The sequence below is a fragment of the Ictidomys tridecemlineatus genome, chromosome 10 (assembly GCF_052094955.1).
Source record: "Ictidomys tridecemlineatus isolate mIctTri1 chromosome 10, mIctTri1.hap1, whole genome shotgun sequence".
NCBI lineage: Eukaryota > Metazoa > Chordata > Mammalia > Rodentia > Sciuridae > Ictidomys > Ictidomys tridecemlineatus.
In genome coordinates, this window is record NC_135486.1 from 54,114,584 (window position 1) to 54,133,178 (window position 18,595).

Below are 18,595 nucleotides of genomic sequence, written 5' to 3' on the forward strand. Positions count from 1 at the left end.
CTTTCTCTATGCGTGTATTCATTGTGTACAACATCAACTGCCACTTGTCAGTGGGTTAGACGGGTGTTCTTTAGCCTATGCCTGCCTCATCTCCAATTTGATTATTAAATCTTTAGACAGGAACTTGATACTTGATGATTTTATATTTTCCCATTAACACCCAATAATACAGCACTCGACGCATGACAGGAATTCAGTAAAGTTTCTGGACCAACTTGGGGATCTGGGAAATCTCTTTCTGGTTAGCATCTAAAGTTTCTGCAGCAGCAGGAGGACAAAATCATTCTCTGTGTCCCTTATTTCTATCTTGGGACTGGAGTCGGAGCTCATGGAAGCATTGAGAGTCAAGCAAACACTGGGGCTCTGAGGTCATCAGGGCAATGTACCTCCCAGTAGGAACCTGAAAACCAGCAATCTCAGCTATGAATGTCGTTATTCAGCTCCAGGTCTCAGCAACACAATGAACCTAAGTATTTGGAAATCAATTTTCTCTCCCAAACTGAAATTGAAAAACCACACTCCCAACAATTGTCAATTGTTCTGGGGTGGTCGCCTCAGCAATTCTGCCTGGGGTTCCCCCTGGGCTGAGGAGGCGGTGTGACAGGGCTGCCGAGGGGACCACAGGATGATTCACAACCCCCAGGACTGAAGCAATGAGAGCCTGGCGGTAGACCCTGAGAAAGAGGCAGCAGAATGTTGATGGAATTTGCCAGAGGCGCCTCTGTAGAGCAGGGGGACATTACTGCCCAGTGGCCATTGGCATTTTGGACATGAAGCGAGGTGGGGGCTGGGAGCAGTACATAAAATAAGCTATTAGATTCTTAAGTCACTGGGGAGAATGCTGATTGTGTGTGGACCAAATTGTCATATGCACAGAGGCCAGGGGACAAAAAAGATGCAAGAATAGCCTAATAAGACACAGAATGTGGTAGACAGTCTCTTACAGATTCCCTCCTGGCTGTCCATCCAGACTGGTCAGTAATTTGTTCACCTCATGATTGTCGCCCCTGGAAGCCCTTTGCTGCCTTCCTTCATGGACTCAGAGATACAGGCAGCCCTCCCAAGCATATATCTCTTGAGCAGGGCCCGGTCTGCCAGAGCCTCTAATTCATCCACTAGTGTGAAACCTCCCTACCACACTTCCCTAAGCTATACCCAGCAGAATGTGTCCCAACAGAGTGCAGCTAGTGACTGCCAAAGCCATTTAAGGGTAATAAGGATGGTTCTCAAAAGCAAAGAGGAGCAGGCAATGCTATAGTCACTGCTTAACTTCAGGAGCTGATACCCTTTGAAACTGGGAGAAAGCAATCAATAGTTTATAATGGTCTGGGGTCACCAGGGTTGTTGCTGCTTCCCAGGCAAGAAGCTGAGCAAGATCTGCACTGCATATTTGCCTGTTTTGAGTTTTGGAGTGCTCACTTTGAGGGGCTGAGCTGGCCATGACCAAGCAGCATACTAACATTAACAATGATGATATAATAGTAAAAATAGCTATCATTAATTGAACACTTGTTATGTTCCTAGCTCTGTGTATCAACTCCATGAATCACAATAGCCTGATGATCTCATCTGATGATCACATTTTATCTGTGTCCTCATTTGACAAATGAGTGCATTGAGGCCTAGAGAGACATAGTGTCTTGTCCAAGGACATGCTGCTAGAAAATGGTGGATAAAATGGGTGGACAAGGCACACCATACTGGCAGAGTATGGAAAGGTTAATGGGGAGAATCCAGGAAGGATAGCTGCTCAGGAGAGGGTCCATCAAAAAGTGACCTACTCTCTGGATCTCAGTTTCCGTGTCTATAATGTGAAAACAGTTAAAGCCTCCATTTCCTACCCCACAGAGTTCAAGGGAGAGTCAGTGACTAATGTATATGAGACTTCTTGAAAACTGCAAATTTCCATAGAAACGTAATAATATTAAACATTTGAACAAATTGAAATACTCTTACAAAATGAATGAAACTGCATTATTGAGCATATTGAGCTTGGAAAACAAGTGCAAAATGTGTTAAACTAAGACTAGTGATAAAAATGACTCCTTTTTTTCTGGAATAAATTTAAAATCAGTAATAGTCCATGCACAATTTAGGGTTTCCTTTGGAATTTTACAACTTACCAAGATCTGTTTCTGAAAAGTTTTAGCTATTGTTAATTAAATTATTTGTAGATCATTTATTAGATCCAATGTCAGGTTCAAATTACTGAGCCCACTGGATGGTACAACACAGAACTTAAACAGAGAAACCATAGAACTCATTCATAAAGTACTTTGTCTTATGGTAACATTCTTTGGGAAAACCACATGCTCAGCTTCTCTCTCTCTCTCTCTCTCTCTCTCTCTCTCTCTATATATATATATATATATATATATATATATATATTTTTTTTTTTAAATTGTATTTGGACACGATACCTTTATTTAATTTTTTTTTAATGTGGTGCTGAGGATTGAACCCAGGGCCTTGCACCTGCTAGGCTAGCACTCTACCACTGAATCACAATCCCATCCCCATGCTCAGCTTCTTAACGGATAAAGCCCATAATGTGCCCTATGTGCTTATGGTGTAATACAGGAACATGTGTGAACATCATTACTTCCTATACTCAGATTATAGAGGAAATTAACAGGCTGTAATTGTAACTACTGGTGTTGTTCTCCAGTTCAGCAGTAGGCTATTACCATACTATGCAGAGTTGTGTAAATCTTGGAAAGTACTAAATATTTATCAGAAAGATACACGGGTCTTGATGCCACAGTGTAAGCAAGTAGGCCACCATACACTTAATAACCTGGTTGATGTAGGTATGTATGTGTGTATACTTATTTTTGGCACTGGGAGTTGAACCCAGGGCCTTGTACGTGCTAGTCCCCAGCTAAGCTATATCCCAGTCCTGGGTTATTTATTGATTTCTGCAAGTGGTCAGTCCCACACTCATGTCACCTTTCCAATCCAGTCCCTCAAAGTGTCACTCTTGGGTGCAACTTAGAGGTCCACATTCACATTCCAGGAGATAATCCCAGTAAGAACAGATGTTGACTAGAAGCTTCATTTGCACCATCTGATAGGGTCTGCAATTCCTTGGTTGCCTATGGTCCAAAAATCTTAGCTTTATGACCCCCCCACCCCAACCACCAAATTTTTGTGATTGCAAAAACTGGCCCCAGTTCTCCATCTCAACCTGTGTGCAGGCTCTTTGAAATGTGACTTTGCAGCTCATCCAGTAAAGAGAAGTCTCATCCCCATCCCACTAATTTGGACCAATAGGAGGCTACAGAAATGATGTTGCATCAACTGTGGACACAGGCCTTAAAGAGGCCTGCATAGTTGAGACCTGGACACTGCCATGAGAACAAGTCCAAGCTAGCCTGCTGGACAATGAAAGACAACATGGAAGAGAGACCTGTTAACCCTGCCAGGGCTACTGTAGACCAGCCGAAATGCCAGCCAACCCCAAACATGTGATAGCATCCAGCCAAGATCCTCAGAGCTGCCTATCCAACCCACAGCTTATCACAAGTGAGTCAAGCTAGCTGCGGAATTGCCCAAATGGTCCTGAACAACATAATAAATGTTTGTTGTTTTAGCACTGAATAGTGGGTTGAAATGCAGCATCAGTGAATTGACATAGCCGCTATCGCTGAGCCTCTTTCATTACCCACTACTCCACGGATCCAGGTGGCAGGATGCATGTTAGCCTCAGTTTCCCTGTCTAGCACTCTAGTTCCTTATTAGGACTACAGACCTGCCTTCAATATCAATGGATATTTTGATATTGTAGGGTCCTAGGACACTACCTGATTTTAACCCAGCTCCCTTGAACACTTTCTCCCTTCTTACATGCCCATACCTAGAAGCCCAGGCAGAATTAGAGTCCTACTGGACCAGTTACCAGCTCCTTGGGGTGTTTGTTCCTATAACTTCTAATTCCTGCTGTTCTCTTCTTGCATCTGTATGTCAAACATTGATACCCAATAACTCAGAAGGAATGAACTCTTCAAGGGATCTCAGAATGATTTCTAGGAGTCACTAAGTGGATGGAGGAAATGGTCTATCAAGTATTCTGGATGACACCTTCTCAGCTTACAGGTTCTGGTAAATAAGTGTCCATCCCCAGAGGGGTTTATACTCACTTGTGAAGCATCTTGTGGAAAAACTGCATCAAAGGCAAACATCTTAGGAGGGACCTGGTTGCTTCTCTTTTGGAAGGCATTTTGACCTCCACAAGTCAAGGGATCATACAAGGTGACCTGCTTCTTCCGAGGGTCCACCTTTAAGAAAGAGCTGGATTCTGAGGTATCACGAGCCAACGTGGAGCAAATGCGAAGCATGACTTTCACCTATTAAGAAAGGAAGTTGGGAAGCAACATGAATTAAGATAGCTGGATCCTTATATACCCATGCGATATAAATATTCATGACAGCATTGAACTTTTTCATGATACATTATGATGAACTGCACAATGAATTAGCAACTTAATCCTCACTGGGTCATGGGAAAGCTGATTTATTTATAATTACCAGGTAGAATATTTTGATATGTCCATTACTTTAATACAGAGATGGCACATCCTGTTCTTTGTCTTCCTATTAATTTAAATTAAAAATTAACTGTGCCCTAGTGGCCCAATTACATAGATGAAAAGCTAATCTGGACTGTCAAGCTATAGGGGCTGGTGTAGTTCCCTTGAAGCTCACAGATCAATAAACCATGCACATAAAAGTTAGCTCTATAATTTACTCCCCAGCTTGGCTCATCAGGACTCTGGGAGACAAAAATCCACAGTTATTAGTGTCATCATTAAAGGCCTGGGAAATGGCCTGTTTTTAATGGCCAGCATTTGAAATGTGTTCCAAGGGGGCAACAGTGATAAAAGATTGGTTTGCAACATGTTATTTGGGAATCCCATTAAGTGAGTACAGAGAAGTTGTCATTTCAGGGAATGAAAGCGCATCTCTGTAGGAAACAGGAAGTGGTGCCCTTTAACCCATGTTCCAAGTCATTGAACATGAGCATCTCTAGTGCTCCTGACCAACCCAGCCCCATCTCATGGCTGAGTGTGGTGCTCATGGAAATGCAGAAATGAAGCTGAAGTCACAAGCAGATCTGGAGGTGACATGCCTGGGAAATGGAATTTGCTCCCTTAACAGCTGTTTGTTACTGAGTTTCTATTTCAGTCCATTTTCTTTGAGTAACTACTATGTGCCAGGCACTGTGCCACTCATGAGGGATGCAAAGACAGGTAATGCCTAGAGTAACAGATGTAGACAGATGATCTCAGTATTATAATTTGGAACATTGTGAAGGTATGAACAAGGATTGTTTCTAAACTCTTTCCTTCATATATAATCAGTTTCTAGGTGTGATGAATTCTCCATCACACAATTTTTGGGGAGGGGGTTTGTACATTTTTAAATAAAATACCTAAAACATATAGAAATGTTCAGAGAATAATATATATTGTGCACATGGAGTGAGGTCCATCTCAGCTCATCTGCTGAAGCATGGGGACTAATTTGCAGTGTACAAGGCTGAAACATAAAGAATTTCAAGAGCACTGGGCCATTACAGGTCTAGCACTATGCCCCAGCTAAATTTGTCTTTATAAATTAATTGTTGTCTTTCAGTGTGGCTCTGGAAGTCAGGCATTACAGTGGAAGAAGCCCAAATTGGGGAAGATGCTGACCTCTTAGGGTTCACATCTAGTTTCTGCAAGATTGTAGAAGAATACCTGCCATTTTCTGAGGGTCAATTGTGTGCCAGGACTGTGCTATTATCAACATTATCTCATTGAATCCTCCCAGTAATCCAGTGCATAGATCCAGACTTGTCAGGATTTTACAGAGTAGAAAACAGATGTTACATGGTTTGTCCCAGATCACTGAACATGGTGGGTGATAGGTGGGGCTCTGATCCATCTCCAAAGCCCATACTTCTTTCCATCATGTCAAGTTCTCAAAGCCTCAGTTTTCTCAACTATATGACAGGAATAACAACGTCTGTTTTGTGGGACAGGTGTGAGAATTCAATGGATTGATGGGAGGTGCTGAACATAGTCGTAGTTGTGAGCACATGGTAGTTGAACTCTTGTTCCTCCTTCCTCCACCTTCATTGCCTCTCTCTGGATCATGACATCTCATGGTTTCCCAATAATGGTATTCATGATAATATCTGAAAACAAACTCCTCGCCCTGGATGTTGGGTACCATGAGTCACACATAGGACACCATGGAGGATCACTGCAGCCAGGACTCATTATTAGGCACCGAGACTGATATGGCTATTCCTAGGAAAGCACCCTTGAATCCCACCACCATTACATATTGGATAATAACCACAGCATTTATCTGAATTCCATTCTGGTAATTTCCTTATTTTCCAGGAGTCATTATAGTCTGATTTCAGTTCCTTTCTGTAGATTTGCCGCAGTTACACAGCAGGTGTGCTATGAGCATCTTTTCTCACTGCAACTTTTGGTAGGTAACTGGGGCCTCCGTAGGCAACTCCTCTTGCCCAGCTCTGAACAGCAGAGGTCATGGATGTTGCGAAACCAGGCAGAACTGATGGAGCCACATGGCCCACTGCTTTTCTATTTCACAATTTTGCATGCCATATCTAGGTAACCAGAGGTGCTGAATGTAAAATACGAGCAAAGCCAGGCAGGAGCCCAGGAGGAGAAGCAGGAGAGAAGGGGCTGAATTAGTGAGCCATTTGTCCAAGAGGAGCGCTCCTGCATCTTAATGAAGCTCCAAGCCTGTAGTTCATTTTCTACAGATGGGCAGAAGGTTTTGGCCTCGGGTCTGGGCAGAGATACACAGTTCTTTAAAACTCCACTGAACTTGGGGCTAGGAGACATGCCCTACTCTATTATTTTCTTTGCAATTCATTTAAATAAATGGAGATTTTTTTTTCCTCTCTTAAATGAAGAAAATTGGGTTTTTCTGCTTCACCTCTTCTGTATCATTATTTCTTTAGTCCAGCACTCTACTTCCTGCTTAATCCTCTGTAATTAAAGTGCTTAGGAGATACCACTTAGGATCAAGAATGGCCCTCGGATTTCTTGCCAGGAGTCCTTGCTTTTGTTACAAACATTATTAAGTTTTTGGCAACATCAATTTCTACCCAGCCCCTCCTGCTGTTCTACATAGAAGGTTCAGGCAGCTATTCACAGGCACAGCCAGCACCCCCAGCTTTCAGGGTAAAGGGGACAGTCACTATGTCACTCCCAAGAGGCATACCTGAAGGAATGGGACACAGAAAGCTAAAGGAACAGTCCAAGTGGAAGCAAGTACGGCCTGACACCTTGATTCAAATGAGAGGAGACTGGCACTTTCTGCACCCAAGTCCCCACCCATTGAGATCCCATGTTGCCTCACTTGTCTAATTATTCAGTGGCTGGTGCGACACAGCTGTTGCTTTGGGCCACAGTTGTCTTTATGCCTTGCTCATTAATCACTTCAGCACCTCCTCCTGGACGGCATCATGAGATCCAGAGAGAAAGGAATCATGAGACGCTAGTTGAGAGAGGCAGAGCCTGGCTCCTGAGCTGCACAAACACTCCATCAACACCGAGGCGATCACCGGCTGCCACCCAGCCTTAGTGAAGGCTAATGAGAAGTGGGGCCCGTAGTTACTCACAGCACCTGCCTCACATGATCATAACAGACACATTCCTGTTTGTCCCTTGTTTCAGAGCGCAGACCCATGGTGCACACCTAGTGATGCTCTTCTGGCCTTTTTCTCTACCCAGATGCTGTCGAGCAGGAGACTTTTATTCAACTTTAACATTTGGGAGAGTTTGGGGCAACTTACTATTAGTAGGATCTCTCATCTATCAGGAAAAAAAACTATGCATGATGATGTGGGAGAAAGAGAGAACTCTTCCAATCATTCTCATGCCTGTGCTTTGTTTAAACTCCTGTGTGGATGTCTAGAATGAAGGTCCTCTCCAGAAATTCATAATATATAGTTTTTTTCTCCTCTACAAGGTTATAGGTTAGAAAGTTAAATTAACTACTAAAATCTTTCAGTACCTTTACTTTATACTGATTTTAGAGAATCATCTCAGTAGAAACCAGTCAAATTGCAGATGGATCAACCTAACTAGAAATACCATTTCATGTCATTTTTGTCTGAATCCCAGCAGTATTCAAATTTTTTTTTGGAGGGGGTGGTATTGGGGATTGAATCCAGGAATGCTTTTGCCACTGAGCCACATTGCCAGCTCACCTCTTTTTATATTTTATTTTGAAACAGGGTCTCACTAAATTGCTTAGGACCTCACTAAGTCGCTGAGGCTGACCTTGATCCTCCTGCCTCAACCTCTGAGTAACTGGGAAATAAGGCTGAGGCCATCATGTCCAGCTAGGATTTTCTTTAAGCCTTCCAGATCTATTCTGAAGTTCCAAGAACCTGTCTAGAAACTGTTCTCTAAGGTACATCAGAGGCAAATAAGAGAGGTTGGTCAAAACCCACCCACAGGAAGAATGGTGTGTAAAGGGGAACTGTTAGGGAAACTGTACACGGTTTTCAGGTGAGATTCTAAAACCAAAGATAAGACAGTCAATCTGTAGAGCCCATTAGCAACTAACTCCAGCCCAGGATTCTGGTTCTTTCCTACTGAGGCAAATGGTAGTGACAAGGACACTGGGATTCATTCCTCTTGGGAGGGTAAGCTGCAGGAATCTCATCATGCTTGCCTCACATGGGGGGAGAGCCAAGTGTGGGTGAAATGGCTGAATTAAGGGTGCCCCAACTGCCTAAGGAGAGCTGCGGGTGGAGGAGAAAAGCAGGGCCACGTCCTTGGGACAGATCAGGAAGCCTCTCCTGGTTTCCACATATTTGGGGATGGGGTTCAACTGCTGAAAGAAAAACTCAGAGGGACAACAAGAGTTCACTCTTTCTAAATGGTTGAGCTCCCTCCTTACAGGAACAGGGTGTGATGGGCACCGCAGTGAACCACTTGCTTTGATTAGGATCTAACCCAAATGTCACTACTACTGAGGTGCCGTCTTGTGTCCGCATCTCTAAGATGGGCCTGCTGTGCCACCTCCCTTGAAGGACAGATGTGAAGAACAAAGAGATAAAAATAGATTGTAAAGAATACATATTTAGGGCTGTGGCTGGGGCTCAGTGGCAGAGCGTTTACCTAGCATGTGTGAGGCACTGGGTTCCAGTCTCAGTACCACATATAAATGAATGAATAAAATAAAGGTCCATAAACATCTAAAAAATATTTTTTTAAAAAAGAATACATATGTAGGGCTGGGGTTGTGGCTTAGTGGTACAGCACTTGCCTCACATGCATGGGACACTGGGTTGGATTCCTCAGCACCACATAAATAAATAAAATAAAGGTATTATGTCCATCTACAACTAAAAAAAATATTTTTAAAGATTAAAAAAAGAATACATACGTAAAGTAGTGCAGTTGCCCTCTCTACCTGGCTCTGCTCCACAGACTCAGGCAATTATGGATAAATATATTAGGAAAAAAACTGAATCTGTACTGAACACATACACACTTCTTTCTTGTCATTACTCCCTAAACAATGCAGTCTAACAACTATTTACACAGCATTTACATGGTTTTAAGCATTAGAAATAATCTAGAGACAATTTAAAGTAAATGGGAGGATTACATAAATTGCATGAAGTACTATGCCATTTTATATAAGGACCTTAAGCATCTGTTAATTTTTTGTATATATGGGGGATCCTAGAACCAACCCCCCCTGAATACCAAGGGACAACTGTATTATCCTAGGGAAGCAAGAAAGGAAAGAAGTATTCATTTTTCTCGAATCAATTAGTATAACAAACATTCTACATCAAATAACACTGCCAGAAGTCTTCTCCTAAGTTGTATGCATGTACATGGTTTTTGTTTTGTTTTGCTTTTGTGGTACTGGGGATTGAACCAGGGGTGCTCTATCACAGAGCTGTATTCCCAAACCCTTTTATTTTTTATATTTTGAGACAGGGCCTCACTAAGTTGCTGTGGCTGGCCTCCACTTCATGATCCTCCTGCCTCAGCCTCCTGAGTTGCTGGGATTATAGTTGTTGCCACCACACCTTGCTACCATAGTTTAATTGTAAAAATTAAAGCATGCCTGGCATGGTGGTGCATGCCTGTAATCTAATAACTCTCCGGAAGCTGAAGCAGGAAGATCATAAGTTTGAGGCCAGCCTCAGCAACTTAGTGAGACTCTAGTTTCAAAATAAAAAATAAAAAGGAGATATAGTTCAATGGTAAAGCTCCCTGGGTTAAATCCTCAGTACCCCCCAAAAATAATAATAAAAAATAAAAGCAAAATTAAACATACATATACACAAAAATAAGAGACAAAAAGCAAATTATTTTCCTTGTTCCTTTCACCAAAATTAAAAGAATATATAGTTATTACATTTTCTGTAAAGGTGAGTAATTCACGCAAAATTTGATCTGAGCATCGTCGTATTTCTTATATGTTTTTTCTTTTCTTTTCTCTCTAATTCAGGCAACATGCTGGATGTGCTCACTGTCTGCTCATGGTACATGAGTCACTTCAGGAAAATTCCAGGCCATTCTAAGTAAGCCAACTGGAGAGATGGGAAACCTAAACAGAATACATTTCTCATATGCATTCTTCTTAGCACTCTCAATTTTCTGATCTGCCAAGAAATCCAAGAAGTTCAGTTTCTATACTATGGTATTCTGACAAACAGAAGAGATTTTGATGAAATGCCAGTTTTTTAAAACTCACTGCAAGGGATTAAGAGTACCATTTTCCACAGCCATTATAGTGTAAGATTGTATTGGTAACCCAGCATAACCCAGTGGGAGCACATTGGACCCCACAGATATGATTCTCTCTCCCCTTCTTATTTACCCAAAGGGCTGGCTTAACCCAACAAAAGAGGTGGGCAACAATGCTCAAGTAAATTAAAATTGGATTTTATAAAGGGAGAAAATTTAAATACCTTTCTGGTAAAACTTGTATAAATAATCTGAAATTACTTTTCCTGAAGGAAGATCTTATGATTTCATGCAACTGAAAGTTTCCAGAAGTTAGTTTTAGAAGATCTCAGGAATCATATTCCAAATAGTACTGACCTTGGAGGTCTCAAATAACTCCAATAGTCGGAAATACAGGGGAGAATCCAGAAGACTGTATAATTCCTAAATTTAGAGGGAGCTTTAGAATCTGTCTTATAAAGTCGTTCCCACAAACCATACTTCCCATTAGAATCCAGATACACATCTGCAGAAACCCCAGAGATTCAAAGCACGGTTTTGGTGTTAGTTACAGAACAAAACTAAATCAAATTGGATTTCTTTGTATAAAAACACAACAATAATCGTACATGACATACTCAAAAATCATGGAGCAATTGTTTGCCTGGAGAAAGTCCAGACATGTGAAGGGTGGGAGGCAAACTCCTGGGTGCTGAGGTGTACCCCAGGCCTGTTTGGGGGCAATATCTGTACTGACATTATCAATCAGTTAGCCATCAGCACCACTTTTGTAACTTCTTGACAACTTTTACAAATCTTAGAATTTACAAAGGACCTTCTCCTATTTAATTTCCCTTTGGTTCCACCGTTAGCAGCTCTGTTAAAGAAATATTATGATTACCATCATCCCTATTTTGAGGCAGAGGAGATGAAGGGTTGAGGTACTCAAGTGACTTGCCCAAAGCTAAGTGCCTGGTGGTGTCTTTGACCTTCTCCTCCCCTCCAGGGTCACAGGAAGAGCTGAAGCAGCCTTGGGGAGACTGGGTGGGGGGTGGGCCTGCCCCTGTGCTGTGGGGATGTTGGGCAGAAGGCCGGTTTCTCAGAGGTGCCAGTAGGTGAGCTCATGTGGCGCCAGACAGCAAATAATGAGCAGCAATGCCATCAGAGAGGGAAGATTTGCATTATTAAGAGCGGGGCTGGGAAAGGTGACAAGAGGTGGTACAATAAGGCTAAGTGCGAGGGAGCATGTGCAAGACCAGGAAATGGAGCCCAGTAATAAGATGCACTCAATAAAGAAGTGCTTCGGGGAGTAAAGGGGGTTAGGAAATTCCCTAAAGCTCTTCATCAGTGTGCATCTGTCAACAAGCCCAGCAAGGACTGCAGTGCTGGAGGGAGGGAGTATGAAACCCAGGAAAAGAGTCTTCCCCTGTGAGGCACTATTAATGGCTGGGCAGCCTTTGGGAGCCAGGTCCCTCATACCAATTAGCAGGCTTGAGGATTAGCCAAGCTGTGAGGACGCAGACAGACACATTTCTGGAGCTGGTCTGTCAGAAAGGACTGGAACTCTGACAGTGGTATATTTAGAAGACACCCTGTCTCTTAGCTTGCTCTGTTAGGGAACTTATTTAAATGGATAAGCTGGTGTAAAGATCCACCTAAGGTAAAGCACCTTCAGATCTGATATGGAATTCTGAGGTGCCCTGAAGATGCCCTCCAATGTCAATGACACTCACTTAAAGAGCTTCCTATCTATGACTTTCATGGAGTCCAGTCTAGTGCTGGGGGGCACAGGCTCTGAAGATAGTCTCCTGACTTTGAATTCTGGCTGAACCATTTACTGATGTGTGTCAATGGACAAGTGATCCTTTGTGCCACATCTATAAACTGGACACAATAAGAGTACAAGCCTAGCAGGGTGACCATGATCATTAACACAGCAAATGACTGCCACATTTCTTTCTTCAGGGCCAACTACACAGTGAGTGCCCAACAATATTATTATTATTATTATTATTATTATTATTATTATTATTATTATTATGGCACTGGGGATTGAACCCAGGTGCATTCTGACACTGAGCTACACCCACAGCCCTTTTTAAAAATTTTATTTTCAGCCAGGGTTTCCCCAAGTTGTACAGCCTGGCTTCCAATTTATAATCCTCCTGCCTTGGCCTCCAGAATTGCTGGGATTCCAGGGGTGCACCATCCCACCTGGCTACTTTATTATTTTTAGGAAGCTATTGAGTCTACTGAAAAGATCATGAACTTTGAAATCAGACAGACCCTGGCTCTTAGCAGCTGTGTGACCATGAACATATTATTTTAACATAATTTCTTCATCTGTGAAATAGAGATAATCACCCCCTTTGGAAACAGGCTAACTCTGACATAAATTCCTCAAATAACAAAGTGCTTAAGTTGTCTTTTCAGGAAAAGTCTCCAATATCCACTGTAGGACTCTCTTGGACTGGTTTTTAGATAGATATGCAAAATGTCAGCTTATTCAGTCAAGGGTCTTTTGACATCTCCAGCTCAAAATCCTCCTACATATAATAACTACTCCCCAGGGCAGGGGGAGGGAACATGCAACCTAGGAGTGGCATGATGACCACCTAAGCCTACATAAAAGATCCCTAAAACTCCTCCTTCTCACCGTCCAATCAACAAGCATTTTCTTTCCTCTCCCTTCCTACAAAGCCCCTACTACCAACTGACTTTGGAGGCAGAGTTTATGACCTTGCCTATGAACTGCATCATAAAGTTCTTTGTTTTTGTGAAAGCCAGTGCCAGAGTATTGGCTTCTCTAGGCATTGGGCAGTGAGCCTGTGCTTGGTATCACTTCCTTGAAGGCATCACATGATTATTAAGCAAATAATCATGTTAAGCACTTGGCATGAATTAGGTGCTCCATACATAATAGCTACCATCCCATTGAACCCCCATTCACAAAAGTACCCATTTCCTCAGGAATAGTTGTTCACTTCTTTCCTCTCTCCCTTTAACCACCTTGACCTGGAAGTTCAGGAGACCTCATCATTAGATTCTAAAACATCTTATGCCCATAGAGCCCAGTTTTCCTAACTGCAAAGGTTAAGCTTAGATTCCAGTTTCCATTCATTTCCTATTTTGCTGATTTTTGTTAAATAATGGGTTAGTAACAACTGGAGATTTTTCTTAGTACTTGATACAAAAAGTTAGAAATGAAAAATACCCATTCAAAAGATTAAAAAATATAGGAAGAATATTTTAGAGAAACAGCAATAGGTATCCCTTAAGTTAGAATTTTTTCAGACTACTCAGTTTGGGGTATTTATTGTTAATAAAGGGCCATTTCTCACTAAAGCTCACTCATGTGTTGCAACTGAAGAGCTAAATAACAGACCTGTTGTCAGAGAGCAAACACTGAAAAATATCACATGGCTGATGCAGACTCTGTGTCACCAAAGAGTTGCTGTTTGGCTTGGGAAAAAATAGGACCAAGGGAAAGTATTTTTTCCTATAGTTCACTTTATGATAAATGGGAAAACTTTAGCTTGCTAACATGACACTTGATTTATTGTCTTCTGTACCTTATTGCCAAGGCTTTTCTGGCCCTAGGAATTTCAATACTCTAGATTCTGGCCTTTGACCTAGATAAATAAAATGTAGAACTCTGAAAATAAGTCAAGTAACCCAGGTAGGTATCTGTCTAGAAATACCAGCTACCAGATCTACCATCAAATTTGGCAAAACACCATAATAAACAACCTCATTATCTAAAATAAAGAAAGGGCAACAAACACAATTACTTACTAATTAGGTATATGTCTTTCTGGAATACACCCCCTCAGCCCATCTTCTTTATAAACCTGTCTTAGAGGAGCGCTCTCTGTAAAGGTAAAATTTCTAAGCTGTTTCTAAGCCGTAAAGCCTGAGTTAAAGTGTAGAAGATCGGACATTGTAAAGTTTCTAAACTGCAAGGCCTGGGTTAAAAAGTAAAAGACTAGGTATTGTTAAAATTCCTCTGCTACCCCCAGAACCTGTAATCCCTGTAGCTGTTAGGACAATACTGGAACTGCCCAGTAAATATTTCCACTGTTTCCACTGGTTGTCTAATAACCTGGGATTCTGTATAGTATGTCACGTAGTCCTTTAGGCCCTAAAACCAATCAGTTTGAATGTGTACCCCGCTTAGAAGTGACCAATCACCCCTGCCCAGACTGTTCCCGCCAATGAATGTACTAATCATGTCTCAGAGTTGTTGTTCAATTTTCCCACACCTCATGATGATTTGTTCTGATGTATGCAAAGCCCCCCACCCTCCCCAAAAAGTGTACTTAAGCTCTGCTTGACCTCTGCTCTGGGCTCTGGGCTGCTCTATCTTCCTGAGTGAGCCTGGAACCTCAGCATGCTGAATCAATAAATCCCTTTTGCCAATTGCATGAAGCCAGTCTCTTGTGTGGTCTCTTCCTCCGACGCTTTGCCGGACCCTTACATCTCCATGCTGGCTCCCAGCTTCTATTAAATGTGTGCATCTCCCCTATGTCATGTATGGATGAGACCTGCATAGAACCTGAGGATGACAGCCTGGCTTTTCAGAGCTGCCTGGGGGCAGATGACAAATGAGACTGTACAGAACCCATTCAGTTTTTCATTAGGGTCTCTCCAGCCTAAGACTGCAGCCTGGGAGTGGGAGAGCATCATCTCAGGATCTGTTGAAATTGGCCTCCAAAGGGTTGAGGAGTCCTTTCCTAGAAAAGCCAGGGGCATGTACATTTCTACAGTGGGCTCCTTCTCCAGTCTGGACCTCTGCAGTCTTAGTACCAGGGAAGAGGAGAAGGAAGAACATAAGAAACCAAGGGAATCATCCTAGTAAGAAAAAGCACTGGAGAGATATTTGGGTCAAGAAGTTGAAACCTGAAATAGTATTATACAAGATTTAGAATGCTCATTTAACTTTCTAGTTTTGAAATATTGTTTTCATTGTCAATGGATCTTTAATTTATTTATTTATTTATTTATTTATTTATGGTGCTGAGTCACACATGCTTTTGGCAAGCGCTTTACCACTGAGCTACAACCCTAGCCCCTAAATTTAACTTTCATCAAAGTCTGCCATGGATCATGACACCAAACTGTACATTTTCATGTTCTCCCCGACGGGAGAAGAAGAAAGGAGTATCTTGGTCCTGAATCCCTTGTCCCTTGGCATATCTTACAGAATTTCATTCACATCCAACAATAAATAAAGAGTAGGAAAGTTTAACAATAAGTTGTAATTACCCTAATTCTTTTGCCATCAGTTCCTTCAAAAGGCTCCCATGCTCAGGAGTGCACCTGCTCAATCACTAAGCATATGTGGAACATATGCTGTGCACAGTGCCTTACATCAGGGAGGCAGGGGAGAGGGACAGGAAGGAGGCCTAGAGGACAGAGAAACAGTTGAGTCTATGCATAAAACAGAAGGGAGATGGTAGCATCTCCATTTAAGCACCCCTCTATTTTTAAGATTTAGACTTGGAACTAAAGCAACTTTAATTCTCAGCTTAGCTCCACTGAACCCTAAGCTTACTGCTGCCATCTTGTCCGAAGGATAGGAGGTCATCTGATTGGAAGGGGACAGCCTGGAGGGAGGGGGAGGACATGCTGGTAAGAGGGGCCGAGTGAGGCCCAGCTGGAGGGAAGGAGTGAATGATAATGAGAGGCTCCTGCCACCTCTCCCAGAGGCAAGCTCCTGACTGCTCCTGTAATTTCCTTCACCACCCTCTGCCCTGGCACAAAAGCCCTTGCTGGCAGCAGGAGACAAGTTCAAAGCCGAATGATAAAGTCTAATACAGGGGATTATTAGGAAGATGTATTTTCTCTTTATTTTCTTCTTAAAATGTGTATATGATGGGGGTAGGATAGTTAACTAATCACAGTCTTCCCTAGTGTGCATTTGATAAGAACTAAAAAGAACAACATCAAATTAAGGTACATACCTGTGTTCCCACAATGATAATCCTCTTTGCCTGAAAGGCTAGGACCATGGAGGTGGCCTGAGAGGGGAGTGTTCCCATTGTGGCTGAGAGACTTTGGAAACCTTTAATGAAAGGCACCTGATCAATAAGGGAGACTCTTGCATTTGAGAATTTAAAAGGCTTCCCAGCACACTGTGTCTGAAAGAAATGTCAGAAGCATTTGTCATGTGCTGGGGTGGATGGTTGGCAGCTGCAGCTTGCCAGACTTCAGAAGCTAACTTTATTTAGGCCCTGCAGATAGCCTCGGCAGATCCTCTTGCCTACAATGGGATCAGCTTTCCTCAGAGTGCAGATGAAGGCTTTATCATGGTGCTGTAGAAGGAGTTGTTGTCACCACTGGGTGTTACTACTACAAGATGCCCCAACCATGGACTTTGTGAGCTCTGGCTTACATAGGGCTGCTTTATCTTTTTTTTTTTTTTTTTCTAGGTGAATCCACAAACTGCCCTTTTGGATTTCCAATGTCTTTTATTGAAGCATTGTACAACATAGTTCATAGTCTCTGGACTTTATTTATTTAGGTATGGGGGATTGAGCCCAGAAGTACTTTATCATTTGGGCTATATCTCCAATCCTTTTATTTTTATTTTGCCACAAGGCCTTGCTAAATTGCTGAGACTGGCCTTGAATGTGCAATCCCCCCCGCCTTAGCCTCTTGAGTTGCTGGGATTCCAGGGATGTACCATTGCACCCAGCTTTGTCTGGACTTTCAAACTTCAGTCTAGGAGAGACAAAGCAATGATTCTCCCACACAACTAATGACCACCTTCGCCAAACTAGACTAGTGGATAAACAGGTCAAAAGTCTACTCCTTCCTTCATTAAGTATCTCTTAATATGGACCGAATACTATGTAAGGGTCTGGGGTTATCGAGAGCTTGAAAACCAGATGCCATTTTCAAGGGTCTTACAGTTTATTAGGTGAGACCTCCCAAAAAGTACAACAGAGAAGGACAAAAGAGTTCTGTATTGGAGTACAATGGGGACCCAAGTGTGGGTGGGCATTTCCATTTGGGGAGCAGAGGTCAAGAGAAGTTTCATGAAGATGATGATGAATGGGACTTGGAAGAGGAGTTGATGCTCAGTAGGCTCTGAGGGTAGGACCTGGGGCAAAGTGTGCAGGATGGGCAGAGGGATGGAGGAGTGGGACTGACTGGTGTCTTGGAATCTGCAAGTAGCTCTGCCACCTTGAGACAAGTTACTTACACTCTCTGTGCCTCAGTTTCCTCATCTGTACAGTGGAGGTGGTAACAGTGTCTCCATACCATGTAAGTTATTTAGGAAGATTAAATGAGCCTGGTACTTGACAAAGAGCCTGGTACTTGGTGAGGGTTCAGTGAGTATTGTTGTATGCTTTATTCTAAGGTAGGATGGGCAAGGCAGAGGAAAGGTAGGAAATTCAGCTGGAAAAATAGGGTAGTGTCAGACTGCAGAGAAACTTCTTTTCCAAACTAAAAAGATTCTATGGGGAGCCACTGGAGGGATAGAGAAGCAGAGTACCCAGGTAATTCCCATTGCTTTGTGATAAAAGACAACTCCTGGTGTCAGGGTTTCTCCATCAGTAAAACAATGTGAACAGCTCTTCCAGCTCTCTTCCAATTGGGGAAGTTGTGAAGATAAGGATGAAACTGTAGAAACTCAAATTTTTATGGCATGGCATTTTTTTAACATGTAGACAACTTTATCAGGGAGCCTTTCACAGGGACGTGGAGCTAACACACAAGTGTGGGAGTTAAGAGTCTGCTGCATGCATATGCATGGATGCTGGTAGCAGCCATGTAACTTGACGTGAAGGATAATGAATTAGTCAACCAACAGATAAATATTTATTAAATGCTGATGAGCAATGTGCTCCCCTTTACCTAGGCAA

General features: G+C 42.4%; 1 protein-coding gene across 2 annotated transcripts in view; it reads right to left on the reverse strand.

The window, feature by feature from the left end:
- Kif26b (kinesin family member 26B) overlaps positions 1–18,595 on the reverse strand; it is a 483,473-nt gene that overhangs the window by 93,186 nt on the left and 371,692 nt on the right. For both annotated transcript variants that reach the window (XM_040278703.2, XM_078022950.1), the window contains one exon: positions 4,140–4,346. In XM_040278703.2, the coding sequence (XP_040134637.2) occupies positions 4,140–4,346 (207 nt within the window). The remainder of the gene's footprint in view (positions 1–4,139; positions 4,347–18,595) is intronic.